The 24,454-nt window shown below is 39.2% G+C and overlaps 1 protein-coding gene across 1 annotated transcript in view; it reads right to left on the bottom strand.

Moving 5' to 3' along the window:
- The window catches only part of LOC109097827 (NACHT, LRR and PYD domains-containing protein 12-like), a 66,559-nt gene extending 42,432 nt beyond the window's left edge, over positions 1 to 24,127 (bottom strand). Inside the window, 6 exon segments of the mRNA XM_042754804.1 lie at positions 9,311 to 10,051; positions 10,053 to 11,225; positions 20,291 to 20,410; positions 22,454 to 22,567; positions 23,524 to 23,657; positions 23,814 to 24,127. Of these exon segments, the coding sequence (XP_042610738.1) occupies positions 9,311 to 10,051; positions 10,053 to 11,225; positions 20,291 to 20,410; positions 22,454 to 22,567; positions 23,524 to 23,657; positions 23,814 to 23,954 (2,423 nt within the window). The 5' untranslated portion in view covers positions 23,955 to 24,127.
- Between the last annotated feature and the right edge of the window lie 327 nt (positions 24,128 to 24,454).

Below are 24,454 nucleotides of genomic sequence, written 5' to 3'. Positions count from 1 at the left end.
TAACACAGTCTAATCAATAATGAGCCTTAGCTAATATATTCTACGCTCAAGCACACGCATGAAGTTTGCCACAAAGCACAGGCAGAAGTAGCCTAATAATTGTGAAAAAGGAGACATTTTAATTATTTATTAATAAACTAATGTTTTCTAATGTTTTCTTGTTTTCTTTCAATTCATGGTGCTGACTCTCATCTCCACAGGATTGGCTTAAGTTTTGAATTGGTTCGTTTTAAACTAGAAATTTAAAGCTTTCTGTATGTAAGGCACCCCAGTTTTAAGTTATTTAATTTTCAGGAAAAAAGGGAAGAAATAAAAAAAAAAGATCGCAAGGGCACTTCCCTGTCATGCATGCGCATTAATAATTTTCCGCACAAACGCTTGAATATGAATAGTAAAAGAGCAGATTTCTTTTAGGTTACAGTATGGGATCCACATTAAGTTATAACATGTAAATTAAAGGCGATTTGACGTTTTAAAATGATTGTTTTAATAAATCTCTTTTACATTAATAAAGATACAAAGCAGCTAAGTAAGATATTGTTGTAAAAATAATTATAAAAATTGCTATAGACTGCGAATAAGATTGCAGTTTCACATTTTGCATATGCATTACAAAGTTAATTATTTTTTACAGGCAATTATACAAAATAAAACCCAAAAAGATTTGTAATGAAGAAAAAATACACTCAAAAAATTGTGTGTTGCTTTATGCGTTATGCGCGAATCTTGAATTTTGATATTTTATGTTTTAGAAAACACTCCTGCATTTAAATGCGGCTGCATTTTTTTTTTTTTGAGTTTTACTTAAATTGTATAAAAAGCAAGTAAAGAAGGCTCCCTTTAAAATCACTAAAGTTGTCAATTAATTATGTTCTTTTTTTTTACATCGTGTGCACTTTGTTGATTATAATGAGAGATCTGGAGTTTAAACGTGAGAACATTTTATTAATCCGTACATTCTTTTCAGTTTCAATGATTTAGCTAAATCGTGGCCAGGTTTAATTTGTTCGATTCTTGTTTTAGTTTGGCCTAAATAATGGGAGCGAAATTATTCAGTGCAGTTTTACTTAAATAATGGAAATAATTTATAAAACAGGCAACAATTTTTTAATCAGTGTACAGACAGATATCTTTTCCCCAAGTAGTTATCTGTCAAAATAAATGACAGGTAACGAATAACAAAGTATGTGTGTGTTTTATTCTGTTTAATTCATTCTAAGAAAGAACATAACTTATTAAGTAGGCTACTAAAGTTTAATCTGTGAATATCAGATATTTTAACTATAGTGTTTTTTCTTTCATTTTCCTGTGACTGCATCTGTCAAATGTAACACACCAGCGAGGCAAAGCTGATGGCTATTTGCGAAAATGTGCTTTGATGCATTTGTTTGATAACTTGTGGTTAAAGAGCCACTCAGCGGTCAAAAGCTGCAAATGCACTTTGAAGACGAGGCGGCGGTGCTCACGGTGGTAGAAAGCACTCTCTGGTTGGCCACCTACTGTACATAACACTGCAGAGTGATCAGACAATAAAACTGGTAATATAGAGATGAAAGAGTTACATGTATTTAGAGATGGGCTAAGAAATATGTAATATATCCTAGAGAAAGACTTATGTCTATTAGAAAAAAGTGAAGTCCTTAGATGTAGTATTCTGGATTCTCCAAAGGTCAATTACATTAAGTCCTGTGATAAATTTATTCAATAACTTAGAGGATTGGTTAGCTGTAGTATCAGAGTGAGATTTATCCAGTGCAGGATTTAAGAAAGCATTAAAATCACCACCCATCACTAAAGGACAATCAATCTGCTCAAGTAATATATTGGAAATATTTGTGAAAAATGCACTGTCTGTCTCATTCTGGCAGTAAATGGAGACCAGTGTTAACCTGTCATAATGTATTTTACAGTGTATAAAAACAAATCTACCTTCATCATCATTCCCGGTATGTTCAAAAGTTTAATGTAACTTCCTATCGACTAAGATAAGCACCCCCTTAGTTTTATTACGAGCACAAGAGAAGGCTGCCAGTTTGTAGTACCTGTTTTGAAAACGTGCCACATTGCATAGTTTTAAATGGGACTCTTGTTTCAGGGCACAGGAAATCGATTAACGGTGCAAATATTCTCATACCCGGGTACACTTAATAGGAGAATTTAGACCATTCGCATTCAATTACAAGATATTCAGAACCTGCATTGTGTGCTCGCAATGCCAGGATTATGTCTACATACGTGAAGAGAAACAAAAGCCAGTGCCATTCTGCCAGTGACAATAGTACTAAACAATAGTATGTATCCTAGATACCAGTCCACCTAGATGCATAATCCTTTTAAAAGAAAAGCAAAATAAATAAAAGTATTGGTGTCAGTTAAAGGGCATAGAAAAAACAAAACAAAAGGAACGACAAACAACTTTGTACAAAAATGCCAAAGTAGACCGCACATTACCGAAAGTGTAGGTCTCCATAAACAAAACAAACAAATGTTGATGCATGCAGTCCACGTCAATGAGAGGCATGTCCCCAAAAGGCCCACTGAGCCAAAAGCTTAGAGATCAAACCTGCTCTCCATTAACCCGAAAAAATAATAATAATAATAAATAAAAATAAATAAAATAAATCATTATTATTAAGCAGTCAGCGGACGAGCGTACAGAACAGGGGCATGATTCCAAAAAGAAATGAAGAAGTGTCCATGGCCACCTTGTTATTGTTCTCTTCAGGGCAGTTAGGATCACCACAGACCTCATCTCATTGAGCTGAAAGAATGGAGACAGTAGCCATTGCCTTCCCGCTGCGTTGTAGCACTGCAGAATACGTCTTCAGGGACAATGAAGTAACATAATCCACTGCCTTCTGAGGAGAGTCGAACATCATCTGCTCACCTTTGTGCCATAGTTTAATTAAATGCCAGATAGCTGAGGAATGGCTGGAGACCAAGTGCTGTCATCTTCATGACTGGATTAAAGCTCTTTCTCTTGGAAGTTAAAAAAAAAATAGTAGCGTGACATTGTCCTGCGTATATTTCACCGGATATGCTTGCCGAGCACCTTTCAGGATTGCCGACCTGTCATGCCATCTTAGTTCAGCTGCATTCTCTAATTTTCCGTGTACTGAGTTTTTCCTTCCATCATACACGTGATGTGCCCAGTCAATCTCGATGTCCCGGCCTTTCAGTGAAGGGATCCACTTGGAAAGATTAGCTCTGAGGAAGCCAGCTGTGTCGGAGCCCTCCGCCCCTTCTGGTAACCCCACCAGTCTGACGTTATTTCTCCTGCAGCTATCTTCTACATCCATCATTTGAACTTCTGCTTTTAGCTCTTTTACAGAATCGTTGGTCGTTTGTACATCCAAATGTAGAAAACGGAGTGCTGGGGTCAGTACAGAGTCTATCGCTTCTCTTACATTCGAAGCCACTACCAAATCGAGAGTACTTTGTTTCTCTTTTAGCGCTAGCTTGATACCGTTAGCTATAGCCGCATCGAGATCCTCTCTGGAGATGGTGGAATCTTTGAATTTTTTTCTTTATTGCAGATTGTTCACTCTCTCTTTCCCGGTCGTCCTTGACTGCTAGGGTACTCATAGTGGGCTAAGTAAAGAGTGGTTCAAAATTTATTGACAGGATATATATAATTTCTGACAAAGTGAGCAGAGCGAAGTACTATATGTGCATTGCCGCCGAGAGGTCACGTCATTCTCATCAACGCATTTATAGGGCTCCAGCCAGTAAGAGGAAAGCGCTGGAATCCGAGATTCAATATATGTTTGAGAACGGAATAGCTGTTCCATCATGTTCAAGTTGGGCTTAACCTTGCCTGTTAGTGAGGAAATCAGATTCAGCTTATAGATTTTGCACTGACTACTGGAAGCTAAACGGTAAACATTACTAAGCCCAATGCTTTTTCACTTTCTCGAATGGAGGATTGTGTAGATCAGGTGGGTAATTTGTGAGCAAGCTAGATCTTTTTAAGGGATATTGGAAAGTGCCGTTAACTCCTAGAGCTAGAGAGGTAACCTCTTTTATTACATCATCTGGATTATACTCATACCCTGTTAAGAGTTTTGGTTTATGAAATGCACCTGCCACCTTCCAGAGATTGATGAAATTAGTGATATTTGGGCTGGAGGGGTGTGCAGTGTATTTGGATGATGTTATTGTTTTCAGTGAGACCTGGGAACAACATTTAGTTTGTCTGCAAGCTCTTTTAACTCAGCTGGCTGAGGCATGTCTTACAGTTAACTTGGCCAAGTGTGAGTTTGCCAAAGCTACTGTAAGATATTTGAGAAAAGAGGTTGCCCAAGGTAAAGTACAGCCAGTTCAGGTTCAAGTTTTAGCCATTCAGCAGTTTCCTTCTCCATCTACCAAGAGAGAACTCGTACATTTTCTGAGGATGAACAGTTATTTCAGAGGTTTCTTTTCTAATTTTTCAACCATGGTTTCTCCGCTGACTGACTTGCTTAAGAGCTTAGTGAAGTTTGATTGGAGTGGAAATTGTCAGAGAGCTTGGGCAATTTTAAACTGTTGTTGTCCACTGCTCCTGTTCTAGCTGCCCCGAGGCTGGATATGCCATTTAAATTACAGGTGGATGCCAGCCAGGTCTGTGCTGGAGCTGTTTTATTACAGACAGGGGAGGATGGATTGGACTATCCCGTAAGTTTCTTTTCTTGTAAGTTCAATATTTTTTAGAGAAATTATTCAATGATTGAGAAAGAGGTCTTATATTTAATTTGGGCTCTTCAGTTTTTTGACGTGTATGTATGGGGGGGGGGGGTCCACTGAGTAACTGAGAGGAGTGGTTGCATGTATGAATGTAATCATGGGCGCTCTATAAAAGACTGGTACAGAGATGGCGAGGGAAATGTGAGTGTGGGCTGAGCTTGTGTGGAGCTTGGGCTGTCTTTGTTTGCACTGTACTTTGGGTTACTCATGAGGCTACTGGAGGACTTATGAGATGGGAGGGATGCCTTTGATGCATCTCCTTTGGGGATGGTTGTTGTTCTTGGAGGTTCCATGGACTGTGTTTGGTTGGACTGCTGTCTTTCATGATTGCTACACACTTATGTGTATCTGCTGACACACTAATTACCATTTATATTTACATTCTATGTTGTTCTGTCTTCCATGGACAAATAAATTAACTTAATAATTAGTTGTGATGTGCGGTGACTACCTTATTTTGTTGCGATCCAAAAAGAGATAGTAACAATTGGCAGTAGCAAGTCTTGGTACTTGCTCAGCAGTGTAGCAGATCTATTCCACCAAGATTAAATACATTAACATTGTCATGTACGTTACCATCCCAATCCCTCCGAGAGTTGTCATGACAGAAATACAGAGTTCTGTCATGAAATTCTAGAAGATGCAGTCCGATAGGTCTAACTCAATCTGACCTAATGACATCATCACATGGCACAGCTAAATGGTTATCTCCTGTATCGGTAGCCAATGAACTTGCTGCTCATCATTCAAATATATAAGACTGCTGCTTGCCGTAGCAGTTGCAGCTTGCTTCAGAAACCCTCCACCTTCCCCAGCTCCACCTTTATAGATCAGCTACGAGGTGATTCATGTGTGCTATATGGGGGTTATTTCATGTATGTTATATTTACAGCAGCAATATTTCTTACATGTTCACAGTAGCATGTTGTGGATGTATAGTCTCTGTACTTGTTCTACAGCAGCAGCAGTGTAGCAGATCTATTCCGCCAAGACCAAATACATTAACATTGTGTAACCCTGTGAATATTTGTACACACATTTATTTAAAATTGATGTACTTTCAATATTGTGTGTACATACATTTGATTTTGAACATATCATGTACAGTGTATTCCGAGGTATTTTAAATGCTAACCAATGAGATGTGTTCACCTTCAATCAATCAAAATGATAACGTGAGGTTGGGAAAAAGAACAGAGAGAGGTTAGCGATGCTTGACGGAGTAAGACAGAAAAAATTAAGGTAATGCTGTCAAAGTTTATCTAGCAACAGTGTTCGTATCCTAGATCACATACAGATAATTTATAGCTATCTGATAACGGGAGGGTTTTCCGTTACTAATACATTAGGTCTACTCCGTTCATCGTAGCAGCCGTCCTATATCTGAAAAGTCTGTAGCGTTGTTCTATTGTTTCTTCGGGATTTGAGGACACAGAGGAGTCACAGACCGAATTGGAGTGTTTTCAGGGGGGTTATATGCCAACAGTGGACTGTTTGGCAGTTGAAGGAGAGAGAGCACAGGCCTTCGTGGTTGGGACTCATCTGACATTTTCTGAACGAGTGACACATTACTTATTTCAGCGTTGGACTGTTTTCCTGTGCCTATCAAGGAAAAGAGGATTAAAGCTTCACGTAATCGTTTCTCTTCACGACTTGGAGAGTTTCACTGTAACAGAGTGGAGTGACTGAGTGAGTAACCAGATTGACAGAGTACTTTAAAAACTGTGTCATCCAAATGTGACTGCCATTATGTGCACCACCGAATAGGGGCCCCAACGAAATCCAAGTGCTTGGTTTAGGAACATTTAAGGACGTGTAAGGGTGAATATGTGATTAAAGGTACAGTTTTGGATACATAAAGGTATACAACTGCAACTAATATCTGGTATCAGCTTTGAGTCTGCAGTTTTTTTTATTTCTCTGTGTTCATTCTATAATTTACTTGCGCTATAAAAATAAGGGATATCTTATTTTTGTTTTAAATTTGAGAGTTTTTGTTTGGTAAAATAAGTCTTTATTTGTTACTACTTTAGTACTTGTTTTTACTGTATATTTTCATTGAGTAACTTGATTACAGTGTGGTTTATAAAGAGAACAGCCCATAACAAATAGGGTATTTCATTTTATTTAATCAGGAGTAACAGTGCACAGACTATTTTCTTTGTGTATAGTTGACACATTTTTGGAGGCACCGCATCAGAAAATATAATTTCTGTAAACCATAACTTTCAAGAGATAACCCAGCCAACTCACCATCAATTGCTGAAGCCCAGGCATTAACAGTAGTGTTACACATTGTAATGTACATTACCATGCCAATCCCTCTGAGAGTTGTTAGGAGAAACTAAATGAGGGGAATAAACTTAACTATTACTGTAATCTTTTGTCATCCATATGTATTGATTTTAATAATAATTATAATAATTCATATGATTTTACATGTGGCCTGAAAATAATGTCTATTTTGTGAGATTGGAAATCTTGCTGCGCACACACAAACTTGTTATGAACGGTTCCCCTCAACTTTTATTAATAAAATAGCTTGGATACTGAATCGTTACATTACATTCATCAGCAACAAGGGGGTTAAATCACTGTTTAAGTAAGTAAACTTAGCTTCATTGTTTGTAGAGAGATGCGCAAGCGCAGGTAGACTATTGTCACCTCTCTTTTTCTCTCTTTTGATCGATCAAAACTAGTTAATCACCGCATCCCTACTGTGCATGTGCCTGTAAATTAAGACCTTTAACTTGTTTCTTAATTTTTTTTAGTTAATTCACCGGACTGAATATATACAGTGCTTTCATGTTTAAGCTCATACAAAGGAACGATTTAATGAAAAAAGTGATCAGCATTGTCTTAATTCATGGACATTATATTTTTTTGGCATGTCATGAGCAGGGCTGTTTTGTATACCAGAATAGATGTCAAAAATGGACAGATAATGAAAAAGAACATGCGTGACCTGCTAAAATGCATCAACAAATTATTAAATGTAAGTTTCAAACCTATTGTAACATTAATTTGATCCTGATGCTGACAAAGTAAATATGTGTTAGAAAATGTCTCGGTTATGTATGTAACCCTTGTTTCCTGAAGGAGGGAATGGAGACGTCATGTTGTGACCAGCGAATTAGGTCTCGTAGACAGTGCTCGTGCCGAAGTGATGGTGGCCAATACCGCATGGGGTAAGGCAACTATAATCTCCGCCACAAAGTGCCCCGTCTCTGTGTCAGTAGATCCTTCCTCAGAGGAATCTGCCAAGGAGGGGCTGACACAAGGAGCATTAGTTCCCAGGAACCAGGTCCAAGTGGACCAATACGGTGCCACAAGCAGTTCCTTGTCTACCCTGACCCTGCACAGTGTCTGTGTGAAAAGGCTCACTGGAGGAAATACATACTTGCGCAGGCCCCGCAACCAGCTGTGTGCCAGTGCATCTGTGCCAAGTGTTCCCTCGGTCAGGAAGTAAAACAACTGGCAGTGAGAGGTTCCTGAAAAGGACAAACAGGTCTACCTGAGCGACTCCAAAATGTCTCCAAATCAGCTGGACCATCTGGGGATGGAGTCTCCATTCTCCCGGGAGCACGGCTCATGACAGCTCGTCGGCCGCACAGTTAAGCAGACAGAAATTACCTCAGAACCTTCCGACTCCAAAGGAGGAGGTGGGGGATGAGTTGTGACATACGACGGGAGCACCAACCACCTTGTCGGTTGATGTACGCAATGGTCACTGTGTTGTTCATTCAGACCAGCACATGCTTGCCTCGTAAGCGCCTTTTGAGACGGTTCAAGGCACTGCGTGTCCATTGTACGTGGCCCCCCCAACCAGTGGTGGAGGCATCTGTGTAAACCACATCGTCACACATGAAGGATCAGGCAAGAGCAAAACAATGTTGTTGCTCTGCTCCAAAGCAAAAAGCTGCTATGCATGTTTACACTCGAAGTAGATTGGTCTCTAGAAGTGAGATCCCAATTCGACGGTCATGAGGTGAGTCGTAGTGACCAACTGAAGGGGAACTTGACCTATATCATAATATCATGATATTCCCATTCACAGTAATCCCACTTTTCTTTTGTTTTATTTATTTTATGGCATAATGCAAATCTTTTTACATGTATAATCATCTAAAATACTAGCTAGTGCTGTACATTAAAGGGTAAGCACACTTCAGTACTGTCTTCACTGTAATAGTTCACTGTAAAAGCAGTCAAACAGCTGGAACAGATTAAATGTTATAATGCTATATTATTATTGTTATTAATATTACCAGTAATGTATTCTATTATTTTACCTTCATTCACAGTAAAAATTTCTCAGCTTTGCTGATCAATGATTTTGACCATCCCTTTGCTGCAGCTGCTGCTGAATTAATGAACGAGTTTCACGTGACTGGGTTGTGTTTACCCACGGCACTAAAAGCCATTGTGATCTACTATCTACTGTATTAAAAAGACATGTCATGACTCTTGACTTCTTTAAGATTCTGGCCTGTTATTTAGTAGAAAATCTCTCATTTAGGAGCATTTATTTTAAAGGTGTCAGATTCATTATTAAATATGATAGTTTAGTTAATGATTAAACACTCACAGAGCTTTTCTGCAGTTGATCACAGATGGAATTAGTCGTCTTCTCCCTTCAGCTGATGTCTTGTATTTCTTGAGGTCTAGCTCATCCAGTGGCTCCTCTGACATCTGAAGCATGTAGGCGATTGATGAGCAGTGAGCAGGAGAGAGTTTCTTTTCTGAGTGTTTGTTTGATTTCACAAACTCCTGAATCTCTCTGGACAGAGTCTGATCTTTCACTTCCAGCAGGCAGAGAAACAGATTGATTGATCTTTCAGTGGAGAGACGATCATCTTCATCTTTGATCTTCTCTTTAATGTATTGTGTGGTTTCTCTGATGGTTTCTGAGCTGTTCTCTGTGTGTGTCAGTAGATCCTGTAAGAGTCTCTGATTGGACTCCAGTGAGATGCCCAGCAGGAACCGCAGGAACAGATCCAGACGTCCATTATTACTCTCACAAGCTTTACGTGCAGTTAATATAAGTAACTTATACAGAGAGACTTTGTTTGAACTGTGTTTTTTAAATCTTTTATCCAGAAACTCCAGTGGCTCATTGTTCTTTGTTAAATAACAGTAAAACAGATAGAAAGCAGCGAGAAACTCTTGAAAGCTCAAATGGATGAAGCTGTAGACTTTCCTCTGATGAATCACAGATTCCTCCTTAAAGATCTCAGTGCAAATCTCAGAATACATTGAGGCGTCAGTGAGGTCTATGCTGCTCTCAATCAGGTCCTCCTCACAGAACATTACATTGCCCTTCATCAGCTTTGAAAGCCACTTCAGCAAGTTTCACAATCACTTCTCTATTGGACTGCAGGAGTTTCTCTGGATCTTTCTCTTCATACTTCTGGTTCCTCATGTTGATCTGAATCAGCAGGAAGTGGATGTACATTTCAGTCAGACTTTGAGGGATTTCTGCTCTCAGATCTTCTATCAGGAGCTTCTGAAGCACAGTGGATGAGATCCAGCAGAAGACGGGGATGTGGCACATGATGTGGAGGCTTCTTGCTCTTCTGATGTGTGAGATGATTCTGCTGGCTTGATGCTGGTCACTGATTCTCTTCCTGAAATATTCCTCCTTCTGAGGCTCAGTAAATCCCTGAATTTCTGTCAGACGGGTGATGTATTTGGAGGGGATCTGATTGGCTGCTGCTGGTCTGGAGGTGATCCAGATGAGAGCAGAGGGAAGCAGCTCTCCTTTCATGAGGTTTGACATCAACACAGCCACTGATGAAGTCTTAGTCACATCACAAACTTTCTGAGCATCTGAAAACATCAGTGTGATTCTGCTTTCATCCAGACCATCAAAGATGAACACAACTTTACACTCCTCATAAATCTGTGAGTCCAGATCTTGAAATTCAGGGTGAAAGTCCAGCAGAAGTCTGTGAAGACTGTACGGATGATCTCGGATCAAGTTCAGCTCTCGAAATGGAAGCACAAACATGAAATCTACATCCTGATTGGCTTTTCCCTCAGCCCAGTCCAGAATAAACTTCTGAATAGAGACGGTTTTTCCAATTCCAGCGTTGCCTTTAGTAAGAACAGTCTTGACCTGCTCTTTCTCCTCAGATCCTGCTTCAGCTGAGGCTTTAAAGATGTCATTGCAGTAGATTGGAGTGTCTTGTGAGTGTTGTGTTCTTGCTGTTTTCTCCATCTGTAAAACCTCATGTTCTTCATTCACTCCCTCTCTCTCTCCCTCTATGATGTAGAGCTGTGTGTAGATGCTGTTCAGGAGGCTTTCATTCTCCTGGAGTTTCAGTCCCTCAAATAATCTCTCATACTTGTTCTTCATACTGGTTTTGAGCTGGTCTTTGACTCTCTGTAGTTCATCATTCACTGGTTGATCATGTTTATTCAGAGACGCTGTAACACTCGTGTCGTTCAGACAGAAGACAGAGGCGGCTCCTCGAGAGATGCTTTGCTCTCCATCTGCTCTGCTGGAATATCACAAGAACAACAGTTTAAACATATCTGAAAATAAAGGATGTATAAATTAACATCTAAATCAACAGAGATGTCGGTCTAGTATTTTCAGTATAATTTCAGTTTCAGTAAATCTTATTATCTTTTTGTTTAATGCACATAGTTCCATAGCAGAAAAGCAGGAAAATGAAAAGAGTGTCTTACAATCCTCCAGCGAACAGTTAAAGGTGACGAGGAAAGGAACAAACTCACGAAGAGCTTCAAGAAATGAGGAAGAAACCAAAAGCTCTTTCTCAAGCTGACAGCAGAGATTCTGTTAGCCAGTATGTTTTGTTATATCTGGACATTGACATCAAATTCATTTTCCATCACTGAACCTTTGTACACAGATTTGAGTTGAAATCAGGAATAAAATCATAACTCTTCTCTCTGTCAGGACTCGACAGTGCGAGCATTTACTCACATCTACAGCAAACACTAGATGTGTGTGAACAGTGAACTGTGTCCAGGAGCACAAGTGTGAATAAAACAAGCTCCTGCAGCTTCAACATCTTACAGTCTTCAACATCTTACACTGCAAAACAAACATCATCTTTATTATCTTAAATGTGGAGACTGAAAAGCGGGAATTATGATAGAGTCAAAAGTGATAATTAATCTTCAAAAGTCTGTTGTGATGAAATAAACCTGAGCGCTGCACATTCAGAATAAAACCGTGGCACTGTTGCTCTTCTACAGGCTTGTGTTTCACAGCTGTTCACAATCAGTGAACAGAGCACATTTGTGCCAGATGATCACTTGTGATCAACTGCTGATGAATTATGAGTCTGTACTTTATGCTGTGGATAACATGTTAGATGGTTGTTAGATGCATATTTGATCTTCCTCATCTTTCTGAATGAGCATCCAGCAATAGAGAAGCAGGCATTTAAAAATACGAGTCTAAATAAGAGAATTAAGTTTTTTGAGGAAACAATAGCAACCGAGTTGGTTGCCATTGAAGTTCATTATATGAAGAAAAAATCCTGAAATGTTTTCCTCAAAAAACTTAATTTCTTTTCCACTGAAGAAAGAAAGACATGGATATCTTGGATGGCACTGGGGGTGAGTAAATGATTAGGAAATTTTCGTTTTGGGGTGAACTAATCCTTTTACCTTCCTCTGATTCATAGGTGTGATTGGCAAAGGACAAAAAAACAGGAAAATATAAGGCGCTATCATGACGCGGCGACAGCACATGTGATTACTCCGGTAGTTACGACATCGCACAAGATTTGTGTCAACACAGAAAACATTTCATCACTGGATAGGTTTTGTTCGTTTATTTAAAGTGTGGTTTATGTCAGCTGAATGTGCTGAATGCTTTTCAGAGAAGATAAGGCAACATTATTTTAGTACAATTCACACCCAGCGGTAATTCAGGGAAAAAAATCTCTGAATGCTTCACGTGAAACTTCGGTCTTCCGACCTATCATCGTGTCAATTCTCAATTGATTTTGATGGTAATATCAATTTTGATTAATATGCACGAGGGAGCGAGGGAAAGCAAGACAGTTTGAAGACTGTAGCTGTGTCCCAAAGTTGAGTGTGCACACTTCGAAGGCCACGGACTTCGAAGACCAGACCTCCGAAGTGCACGAAGGGTCCTCCGAAGTGCGTGAGATGCTCCGCCTTCACAATCTTCACTTCAAATATGAGTAGTAGTTTTTCGCCAATATGGTATTGGTAGTTACTAAAAGTAGTTTACTGAAGTATGTCAATATTTCTTGTACTAATTACGTTGTCATAGCTCTAAACAATTTCTCTTTTCCTTCTTTCCCTAAATCAGATCAGACCCCTGTACTGCAGGATAAAGCTGAATGTGGCAGCGCTGGACAGGTGTTTAATGGTTTTGTTCTGAGCAGGGAGACCCTGACTGTGCTGCTGGATCTACTGGGAAGTGAACGGCAACAGTGATGGTGTGCCACGATCCCGACCCTGGTGTTTCTCTTCGATCTGCTAGTGGTACATCATACATATGGTCTCCAGAGTGTTTGACATGTCCCTCGTTCCACTGTCACCACATTATCCTCAGAGAGACTGAGGAGGTGCTGGCCATTTACCAAGAGACTGACCTCCTGAAGACCCCAGAACACATGGAGGCAGGGCCGGGCTCAAACTGATGTTGTTTTTCTGATGTTAAACCTAAGCTATGATGTAAATGGTTGTAAAAAGTACTTTCTATTTATGTATAAAAAGGATTTAAGTTGTAAGAAAAAAGGTTTTTAATTGATGTATAGATAAATTTGTTTTAGTGTGTGTTGTGGAAAAAATTATAAGCTACATTAAAAAAAATAACAATGGACATAAGCACTTTTCTTATATTTACACGTGAATATGCAAAACAAAAATACAAAATGTACAGAAAGTACTCAGGCTTATTTACGAATAAATTACACACAAAAAATTAATAATGTATACAATTTATGCATTTCATTTTTAACTTGCATCACAAAAATAAACTACAGAAATTAGGTTGTTTCATTGACAATATGACATTTAAAAAAATATATTGGAAAAACTGTAATGTACTCAATGTTTTTCCCACTGTTTTCTCTTGGCTAATGAAGAATGTATTTGTTTGAGTTTGATGTCCTCCCTGTCCACTCGCTCCCTCACCTGTCTCAGGACACTTCACAAATAAACCATGCCTGTTAACAACAATAACAACACATGCTCACTTTCTCCAGAATAGTATTAAAACAAAAGAAAATGGAAACACTTATGAAAAAATACAGGTTTGCAATCTTAACATTAGAAAATATGACACAGCAGGACATGCATACAAAATACTGAAGTGCTAAAGTTTGGTTGAAACATTTATAGACATCTCTTGCATGACTGCACTACAGAAACACAACAAAGGGAAAGACCATTGCCTTATATAGTGGCTGTCTTATTGTTTGTGGGCTTTATGTTAAAAAAAACCCTGGCTTTAAACACTTTCGCTAGGTATTTGAGTAAATGAAAACACAATACTTACATTTCAATGTGAAGTCCTCCACAGAACTCGCACCTGTCTCTGAATATAAACACCTTCGTCATATGCACGCAAGTGATTCTGGGATATGGTAGGGTGCGAAGTGTCCATAAGATGTACACTTCATTTTCATGGGAAATGAAGGGCGCATTTGAAGTCGCTTTCGAAACTCGTCAGCCTTCGTCGCGCCGCAGTGACGCATTCGCACTTTAAATGCGGTCTTCGAAGTGCACATTCTGACTTTAGGACAGCTTACGTTGTGACGCTGTGACGCAATCGCACTTCACATCCGCACTTCGGAGTCCACACACTTCAGTTTGGGACACCCTTCGTCGTGCCACTGTGATGCATTCTCACTTCAAATGCACACTTCGGAGTCCATGCACTTAAGTTTGGGACACAGCTTGTGAGAGTGCAGGCGCACGAGGCCGGGGGAGGGGCTCTCTCTCTGCTTGTTCTCTCAGTAACGTGCGCGGGCACCTGTCAGAATTGGCGCAGCAGCCAGTCATCTTATCTACATCACTCACCGATCAAATAAGGCTTTCAACTTATCACTCCACGCCGGTTCTGTTGCTGAAGAATCCAACACGAGACAACGATATGGCGCAACCAAACTGTTACATGATTGGCTGGTAGCGTGTCACTCCATACGTTGCTAGGTTACCAGAGAGAGAGTGCCTTTGTTCATGCAACCAAACTTGCTTCGCAACCTCTGGTTTCTTCCGACGAAGAAAAAAAAAATCGAACGTTTTATCAAATACATTTTTTATTGATATTGATTACATGTCTATCGCGATACATATCGTTATCGTTTTATCGCCCAGCCCTAGAACAGCTGTGCACAGCTCAAGTCTGGGAACAGAGATCGCAGGTCGGGGAGCCTTGCCAAACATGAAGCCCACTTCTACATTATCGCTTGTATTGATAAGCCTGCTGTAAGCGTCAGCTGCGATAGCATGTGTAGATGCACCACAGTAGACACACATCTCTTTTCTTTGTGCTTGACATAGAGAGATTTTAGCATATGTGTGGGGAATCTTGACATGCTCAAGCTCTTTTAATGAATCTCTCCAAACTATCCATTCTTTAAATTTATCATCTGGCAGAGGTCCCAGTTACAAGACTCTGTGTTTAGCGCTCTGAGCAGGAGTCTGCCCTGAATTACGACAGGCGCAGCAAACCCAAGTGGGTCAGACAAACTGTTGATTGTTGACAGAACCCATGTCTGGTGTAAGGTCTCAACTGGTCTGAAACCTGGAAGATGAACATGTCTTCAGACATGTCCCAGTTCACCCCCAAACTTTGAACTGGTGGGAGGCCAGTGCTGAGATCTAGATTCCTTAACTCCTTTGCGAGATCTTCTGGAGGAAATGCTTTCATAAATTCCACTTTATTCCTCTACATTGAAGATGTAGATTAGACAAAGCCAGCATTTTCTGAGTGGCCTTAAGCAGCCTGATGGCTTCCTCTTCTGTGGAGAGAGAGATAAGGCCATCATCCACATAAAAATTCCTTTCCACAAAGTGCCTTGCTTCGGATCCATAGTCTTTTTCACCTGCGTGGGCAGCCCTCCTAATTTTATATATGGCAACTGCTGGAGACGGGCTATTACCAAATACATGCACTCGCATCTGGTACTTCAGCACCTTGTTGTCTATGTCATTGTTGCATACCAAAGGAAGCGTAGAAAGTTCTGATGCTGTTTTGCAACCACAAAGAAATGGAACATTTGCTGAATATCAGCCACCACTGCCACATGTTCCTTCCTGAACCACAGTAGAACCCCCAAGAGGCTATTGTTTACATTATAGCCAGTAACAAGGACATCATTTAATGATACACATTGATGTCGAGCACTAGAGTCGAATAATACTCTTATCTGGCTGAGCTTCTTCAGATGGTACACCCCGAACTTCGGTAGATACCAGCACTCTTCATTATTCTGCAATTGTGGTGCCAACTCTGCATGCTCATTCTCAAATACCTTGTGCATAAAATCCACAAAGTGCTCCCTTACCTTGGGTGTGTTTTTAGTTTGCGAGTCAGTAACATGAGCAGGTTGTTGACTTGAACCTTATTATTCGGAAGGCGTTGCCGTGGGCTACAGAATGGAAGTGGGGCAACCCAGCTATTTGACTCATTCTAATGGAATTCTCTTTCCATAATCTTCAGGAAGGTAAGGTCATCCATTGAGGGAGCTGGTTTATCGTCGTTCTTTGAGTAGCAGAAAACTGATTCTCCTATTGGACACCCATTATGTATATGCAACCTTCTCTGTTTAGGGTTCAGCGTAGAGGATTTCTGTGGCTCATCATGAAGATTGAAAAAGTCCTTCACATGCATACTGTTTGGACATGGACTCATATACAAACCCAATTCCAAAAAAGTTGGGACACTGTCCAAATTGAGAGTAAAAAAGGAATGGAATAATTTACAAATCTTATAAACTTTTATTTTATTCACAATAGAATATAGATAACATATCAAATGTTGAAAGTGAGACATTTGGAAATGTCATGCCAAATATTGGCTCATTTTGGATTTCATGAGAGCTACACATTCCAAAAAAGTTGGGACAGGTAGCAATAAGAGGCTGGAAAAGTTAAATGTATATATAAGGAGCAGCTGGAGGCCAAATTTGCAACTTATTAGGTCAATTGGCAACATGATAAAAAGTATGAATAAAGGTATAAATGATAAAGGTATAAAAAGAGCCTCTCATAGTGGCAGTGTCTCTCAGAAGTCAAGATGGGCAGAGGATCACAATTCCCCCAATGCTGCGGCGAAAAATAATGGAGCAATATCAGAAAGGAGTTTCTCAGAGAAAAATTGCAAAGACTTTGAATTTATCATCATCTACAGTGCATAATATCATTCAAAGATTCAGAGAATCTGGAACAATCTCTGTGCGTAAGGGTCAAGGCCAGAAAACCATACTGGATGCCCGTGATCTTCGGGCCCTTAGATGGCACTGCATCACATACAGGATTGCTACTGTAATGGAAATCACAACATGGGCTCAGGAATACTTCCAGAAAACATTGTCAGTGAACACAATCCACCGTGCTATTCGCCATTGCCGGCTAAAACTCTATAGGTAAAAAAAGAAGCCATATATAAACATGATCCAGAAGCGCAGGCATTTTCTCTGGGCCGAGGCTTATTTAAAATGGACTGTGGCAAAGTGGAAAACTGTTCTGTGGTCAGACAAATCAAAATTTGAAGTTCTTTTTGGAAAACTGGGACGCCATGTCATCCGGACTAAAGAGGACAAGGACAACCCAAGTTGTTATCAGCGCTCAGTTCAGAAGCCTGCATCTCTGATGGTATGGGGTTGCATGAGTGCCTGTGGCATGGGCAGCTTACACATCTGGAAAGGCACCATCAATGCTGAAAGGTATATCCAATTTCTAGAACAACATATGCTCCCATCCAGACGTCATCTCTTTCAGGAAAGACCTTGCATTTTCCAACATGACAATGCCAGACCACATACTGCATCAATTACAACATCATGGCTGCGTAGAAGAAGGATCCGGGTATTGAAATGGCCAGCCTGCAGTCCAGATCTTTCACCCATAGAAAACATTTGGCGCATCATAAAGAGGAAGATGCGACAAAGAAGACCTACGACTGTTGAGCAACTAGAAGCCTGTACTAGACAAAAATGGGACAACATTCCTATTCCTAAACTTGAGCAACTTGTCTCCTCAGTCCCCAGACGTTTGCAGACTGTCATAAAAAGAAGAGGGGATGCCACACAGTGGTAAACATGGCCTTGTCCCAACTTTTTTGAGATGTGTTGATGCCATGAAATTTAAAATCAACTTATTTTTCCCTTAAAATGACACATTTTCTCAGTTTAAACATTTGATATGTCATCTATGTTGTATTCTGAATAAAATATGGAAATTTGAAACTTCCACATCATTGCATTCTGTTTTTATTCACAATTTGTACAGTGTCCCAACTTTCCAAATTTTGGAATCGGGTTTGTAGCTGGGGCATCCATTTCCTAAAATATGAGTTTTGAAAACATCAACTGATGAAGGCTTGTGAGCTCCATTAATGCATACATCTCCAACTATCACCCACCCAAGGGCCAACCTAAAAAATAGCTGCTTTACCCGTGTGATTATCAGCATCAACTGAGTAAAACAAGATGGCTGCTATTAATGTCAGAGATTACTGTCAAAACGTATAGAATAGCACCACCTAGTGGCTCAAAAAAATTCAACTACACTAAACTAAATTACACTGGAAACAGTACACTCCCCATCTGGTATCTGTAAGATGCCATCAAGCATAATAGCGTTTGTCTATTCAGTCCCAGGAGATAGCAGTAAAACGACATCCAATTTAGGTCATAAGAACACCTTAGATGATCCGTCTTTGACCACCTCGACCTCAACTTTCCTTACTTTTCCATAATTTTGGCTTTGGGATCTAGACATGGAATCTCGGAAGCTACTGATCTTAAGTGGTTGTGGTATTTTGCTGCCTCTGGAGTAGGAATCTCTGCTCTGTTGTTTGGGATGAGGTTGCATTCAATAAGTGATTGAAAAGCAAAGCGTGTATTTTCATCAAAGGACTCCACTATAAAACCTTCAGCTCTATGCCCTTCAGCTTCCGTGACACCCTGCACACGTCCAAAGTGTGTAAGGTGCCGTATTGTCTGCAACATCTCGAAGAAGGCAGATATAGCCAGAGATCTATTGCTCTGATCATCTATGATTGCATAAACCTTTTGTTTGTTCTGAGGCTCACCTTTTGGATACACATTTACCAGGCAGATCTTTGAGCAGGATTTTCCACTGCTGTGATCTCTACACACTTCTGTGCAAGTGGATGCGGCGACTGGGGAAGGAGGCTCTTCTCGCTCCCCGCCATAGTTTGTAGAGGGATTGCTATTCTCCTTTTTTAACCAGGAGGGTGGGCCGTTGTGAAGTGCGGCTATATGCTTGTCGCTGTTGCATTCAGACCACTGCATTACTGCCTTACAGTCCTTTTCCTGGTGTGTAGTTGACGAGCAGCATCTAAAGCATATTAAGTTCTCTCTGAGGTACGCTCTGCATTCCTGCAAGGTCTTTTCCCTGAAACCTCTACACTTTCTGAGGGGATGTGGCTTTTTATGGATAGGACAATGTCTGTTGAGGCTGTCACTTGCTTTGGTAGATTCATCCCTTTGTGTGGCTATTGTCTATTTCTGTTTTGTGAACAGTGACGGGAGCTCTGATAGCCTTTGATGAAAATCTCTCTCCTTTAGATGATGTAGCATTATGCATAATCATGTTAAAGCTGTGATCATTTCTCATGCAGGCCTCGCAACAAATGAAATCACAAAAGAATGAAAAGGGGGGAAAGCTGACACCATACTTGTGTTTGTAACGAGTTCCCTGCAACATCCATTTCTCTTGTAGACTATATGGGAGTTTCTCTAGAATGGAGCTGATGCCTCATTCAGTATCTAGGAAGGTCAAGCCAGGTAGATAGCCTTCAGTTTTTGCTGCCTGCATATGGGCATATGACATAGTCTCAGAAAAATGGTTGCAGGAATCTAATTTTTCATGGTATCTTCTTCAGACATGTGACTTTCAACCCATTACTTTTCTGGATTGCTCCAGGACTAATTTCATGTATTTTTATATGAAATAATAAAAAATTAAGTGTGGAACATATTTTTTCAAGACACAGGGTCTATAACTTTTTATCTTTAGCATTATCAACTCTGGATGATGGACAGTAAAGCCCAAAGGGTCTTCTTTCCAAAGACACCAAAATTGTGTGTGTAGAACAATGAAGTCAGGAACTGTTGCAATTTTAAGTTAGGTAGAGCATTTTCAGCTGTGAGTCCCATAATGGGGGGTGCTGGTTAACAGGTTAAAGAAAACACATTATTAGATATTTTCATAACATTATATATATGACATCTTCATAGCGCTGATGAAATTTTCAATGTAGGAGGTCATGTGCTCATTGTGTGGAGTCCTGTCTGTGTACATTGACTGTGTTTTTGACTCCCATAAACCAGTTCATTCATCACCACACATTTATCCTCACCTGGGGTCAGAGGTCACTGCTTCATTACTGAATGCAGGCGGATGACCCATGGATGCATCACTCTTCAGAGACACACAGCTGTGATCTGCAGATGAAGATCTCTCGCTCCTCCTGATGATCCTGATAAACACACAGAAATCATTCTTCCTTCAGTTTAAACTATACTTACAGGCTACTTTAAATCATCTTAACGTGTTTATGACCGCTGACATACTGCTGTGATAAAAGAGTTTCTCTGCCTCAAACACAAACACCATTTATCCATATTGTAACAGGGCTAGGCCTGTTCTCATGGTTTTTCTTCTTAGAGTAATACTACTACGCACCACTGGGGGCACTAAGGTTCTCCAGCCCTCATCCATCCCTCTCCAACCTATAACAAAAGTGTCCCTTGAGGATAAAAATTACACTACTTTTTTTTTTGGTCCAGAAATCTTAAAATATATATATTTTTTCTAAATATTTATGTAGGTTTTTCTATAATTTTTTTGGGTGATTTTTATTTTATTTATCTTTTATTGTGTATATTATTAAGAAAATATTAGCAAATAAGCAGGTTATTACCATTGCATTTTATGGTTAAGGGCCTATAGGATCCTATGGAGATTTTAACTGAGCAAAACAAGTGTAACATAAGAAATTAGATAATCTTGAGGCTTCAGTTTGGTTGTTTATGGATTCAAATATATATTGAAACATTACAAAATCCATATTTAAAAAATAAAAATCAAATTCTAACTGAGATATAACCCAAACATATGTATATTCATACAATTTCATAAATATGAAATACATATATAATATATTTTTAAAAATATAAATGATATAAACTCATTGGTCTCCACCACATCACTCAAATTTAACTGTTAAGTCAAAAAAAAATGGAAAAATTACAGTCGTATCAGTCATGAAACATGTTATAATGTGTTCTATGGGAGTGTGTGTACCATGTGTGTGTTTGTGCATGTGTGTGTGTGTATGTCAGTTTTTTTCTGCATTTTGGGATATTCTGCAGTCTCAGCCCTTCGTTTGGGTATAAATCTTTACTGGATTGTCTCAGATTTTGTACATCAAAAAAAAATTCAATTAATTTCTATGTGGGTCAAAATGACCTGCGAGGGACACTTTTGTTACTTTTTTTATTGCACCCATTTAAACTCCTGGAATCCACTAAAACATTTTTTTTGCTGTGTATTCCCGGTGCAAGTGTGACAAAAGTAAAGAAATTTTGGACCAACACATGATTTTTAGAATTTCTTCAGAAAATCATTTTCGGGTCAAAATGACCCGAGGGACGGATGAAGGCTAGAACTTATACTGACAAGAACTTATACTGACAAGAAGTGAAAGCCAATAGAATATTCCATTGCAACAGCAGCAGCTCTAAGAATTCAGCGAAAGTGACTTGGCAGTCCACTAGCTTCCAGCTGTCGCAAATATCAGCTGCTTTGTTTAAAAAACTGTGCATTAAAGCTGAAATACAACTAGTGATCACCAAATCCTGTTAACAGTTAATTTTACAGTTTTTACGGGTTTTTTTTCACAAAACCTTTTGCTCTCTAGAAACCATGTTAGTTATTATTATAAGTATAATAATTAAGTCATAATTATAATAATTATAATTAAGTTCAGTGTTAGCATTATAAATACTGAATTAAAAAATTCAGTTTCAGAGATGGAGTTTGTGAAGAGCAGCATTTACTACAGAACAAGGTTTTCATGCGACTGTAATAATGTGTGACAGTAGGATCTGAATCCACTCTGAAAACACTGAATCATGAGAGGATCTGAGTGAGTGACTCTGAAACATGCAGCACATACACATTCATTCAAACACACTCAGCCATGAGACACATTAGACCTACTTTAAACACAGTGTGCAACCAAAAATACCAATATTAACCAGGCAAAAAACAAAGCAAAAAACCTTAATCCATAATTTTGGACTTTAATTATAAACAAACAGAAATACAGAGGACTCTTATTTTGCAATGTATGCTTTTCTGTTGCTGGCTGCTCATTCAGAAAGATGAGGGAGATAAAATATGCATCTTACAACCATCTAACATGTTACAATGTCCACACCATAAAGTACAGACTGTGATCAGTCGTTTGTAAATGATTAGATCCCTGCATTAATAAAGCAGTAGTGTTGTGTCTCACCTGGGGTCAGAGGTCACAGGTTCATCACTGAATTCAGGAGGATGAGGCATTGATGCGTCACTCTTCAGAGACACACAGCTGTAAGCAGGAGATGAAGATCTCTGTCTGCAGATACTGAGAAACACGCAAATAGATTATTTTGCTGTAAACAGTGACGATGTGTTTCCTGATGACAGAAAGCAGTCAGATGTGATCAACAAAGCACATTTAAAACATGATCCTCCGATCCGGACACCTTCTCCAAATGTGTGAATGTCTTACGTATAAAGCAACACTTAGCAATGCTGTGAGGTTTCCTGACCCACACTCACTGTCACAAGGATCCAAATAAATGAAAAAAATTACAGTTACCTTTACATTTAACCAGTGTCTATATGAAAGAAAAGCTCAAGGCATTCAAATGGCTTTATAATTTAGTATGTTGTGATCACGTCCAGGACACTGAATACTGATATTTGTCGAATGATTTTTGTGTATTACAGACTGAAGAACTGGAGACAAGGACACAAACCACAGCTCTACAAGACTATTATAAAGCAGCCAAACAACTATATACTAACAGTGAACTGCACATGTGTGTTAGTGTGCTATTAACTGTTCTTCATGAGAAAACACTACAACGACTGCTGATATCACTGTCTAGTCTATGTGAATGTTTCAGGTTTACATATTATTTCATGCTGAAACTGTAGGGCTAATACATTATTTCCTCTATGAACATTATATAGATCTATTGTTTACATTAATGCATGCTTTATTCATCAGTGCAGTCTATCCAATTAATGCTTGCAAACATAAACATCTGGGTTTAGCTTCACAGTGTGTCTTTGGTGATGGCATTCTGTAAAAATGAAAATGCATCTCTGATTCTGACATCAAGGCACAACACATTTTTTCCTCCTTTTGTGGATTTTTTCCTCCACTTGTTTCCATTGTTTTTCTGCCACAATAATGTGCTGCAATGCCGTAAACATAGCGTCTGTTCAAAAAACGGCCTGTTCTTCAGTGTGTTAAGTCTAATACTGGATCATATCTCCCCTGGGGTCAGAGGTCACTGGATCATATCTCACCTGGGGTCAGAGGTCACTGGATCATCACTGGATTCAGGAGGATTCATGGATTTGTCACTCTTCAGAGACTCTCTGTTGTGTTCTGGAGATGAATATCTCTCACTGCTCTCCATAATGACAGACTGATATGAGGGCTGTATATGAAGCACTAAACTAATTATACATGACAATACATCCATTATTTCTTCAGTTATTTATTATTTAACAGTATATCCATTACACATTTAAAAACACATAGATACTTGAGAATTCAGAGAATAGTGACGAGAAAGGTGATAATAAATAATTACCTCTGCACTTGAAGCACAGTCTGAGTTTTTCAGCTGATGAATGTGTTTTGTTACAGCAATCATGACATCTGTTCCTCTGAGAGAAAGGAGAAAGTTTAAGATGAATTCAAAACTCAGAAGTTGTTTAAACGTCAAGATCATACTTTTTCTATCTTGCTAACTAATGGTCAGATTACCAGAGACGCCACGACCACAACCAGCCTAGTGCATTATGGGTGTTGAAGTTTCTCCACCTTTTTGGGAAAAGTGAACATCACAGCACTTTTTCCTCTGTTTTCTCTTTTCATGTTGCAACTACGTTCTACTGCATTGACAAAGTTTTATTAAAAGCCCATCTTGCCAGTGCTGAATTAATTTACCCCTTTAAATCCAAAATTTTATGACACATTTCAGTCACAGACTGTAGACCAGAATCAGTTTACATTTCAGCTGAAGATACTTTCACTTCTGACAGCTTTTCTCAAAAACTGTGCTAATATTTGCAGCTCCTTTAGTTGTTTTACACTGAAAATCCAGCAATAATTATTTTGGTGTTTATATAGTTTGTATTATAATGGACTACTTGCACTGAGCCGTATGATACACTTCTGTTTTGAAATAATACTGCTCAGCTATTTCCGGTTATGCATATTTTCAATGTG

This window comes from Cyprinus carpio, unplaced genomic scaffold (assembly GCF_018340385.1).
Source record: "Cyprinus carpio isolate SPL01 unplaced genomic scaffold, ASM1834038v1 S000006593, whole genome shotgun sequence".
NCBI lineage: Eukaryota > Metazoa > Chordata > Actinopteri > Cypriniformes > Cyprinidae > Cyprinus > Cyprinus carpio.
Note: the sequence above shows the minus strand (reverse complement) of the source record. Positions and strands in the feature narration are given on the sequence as shown.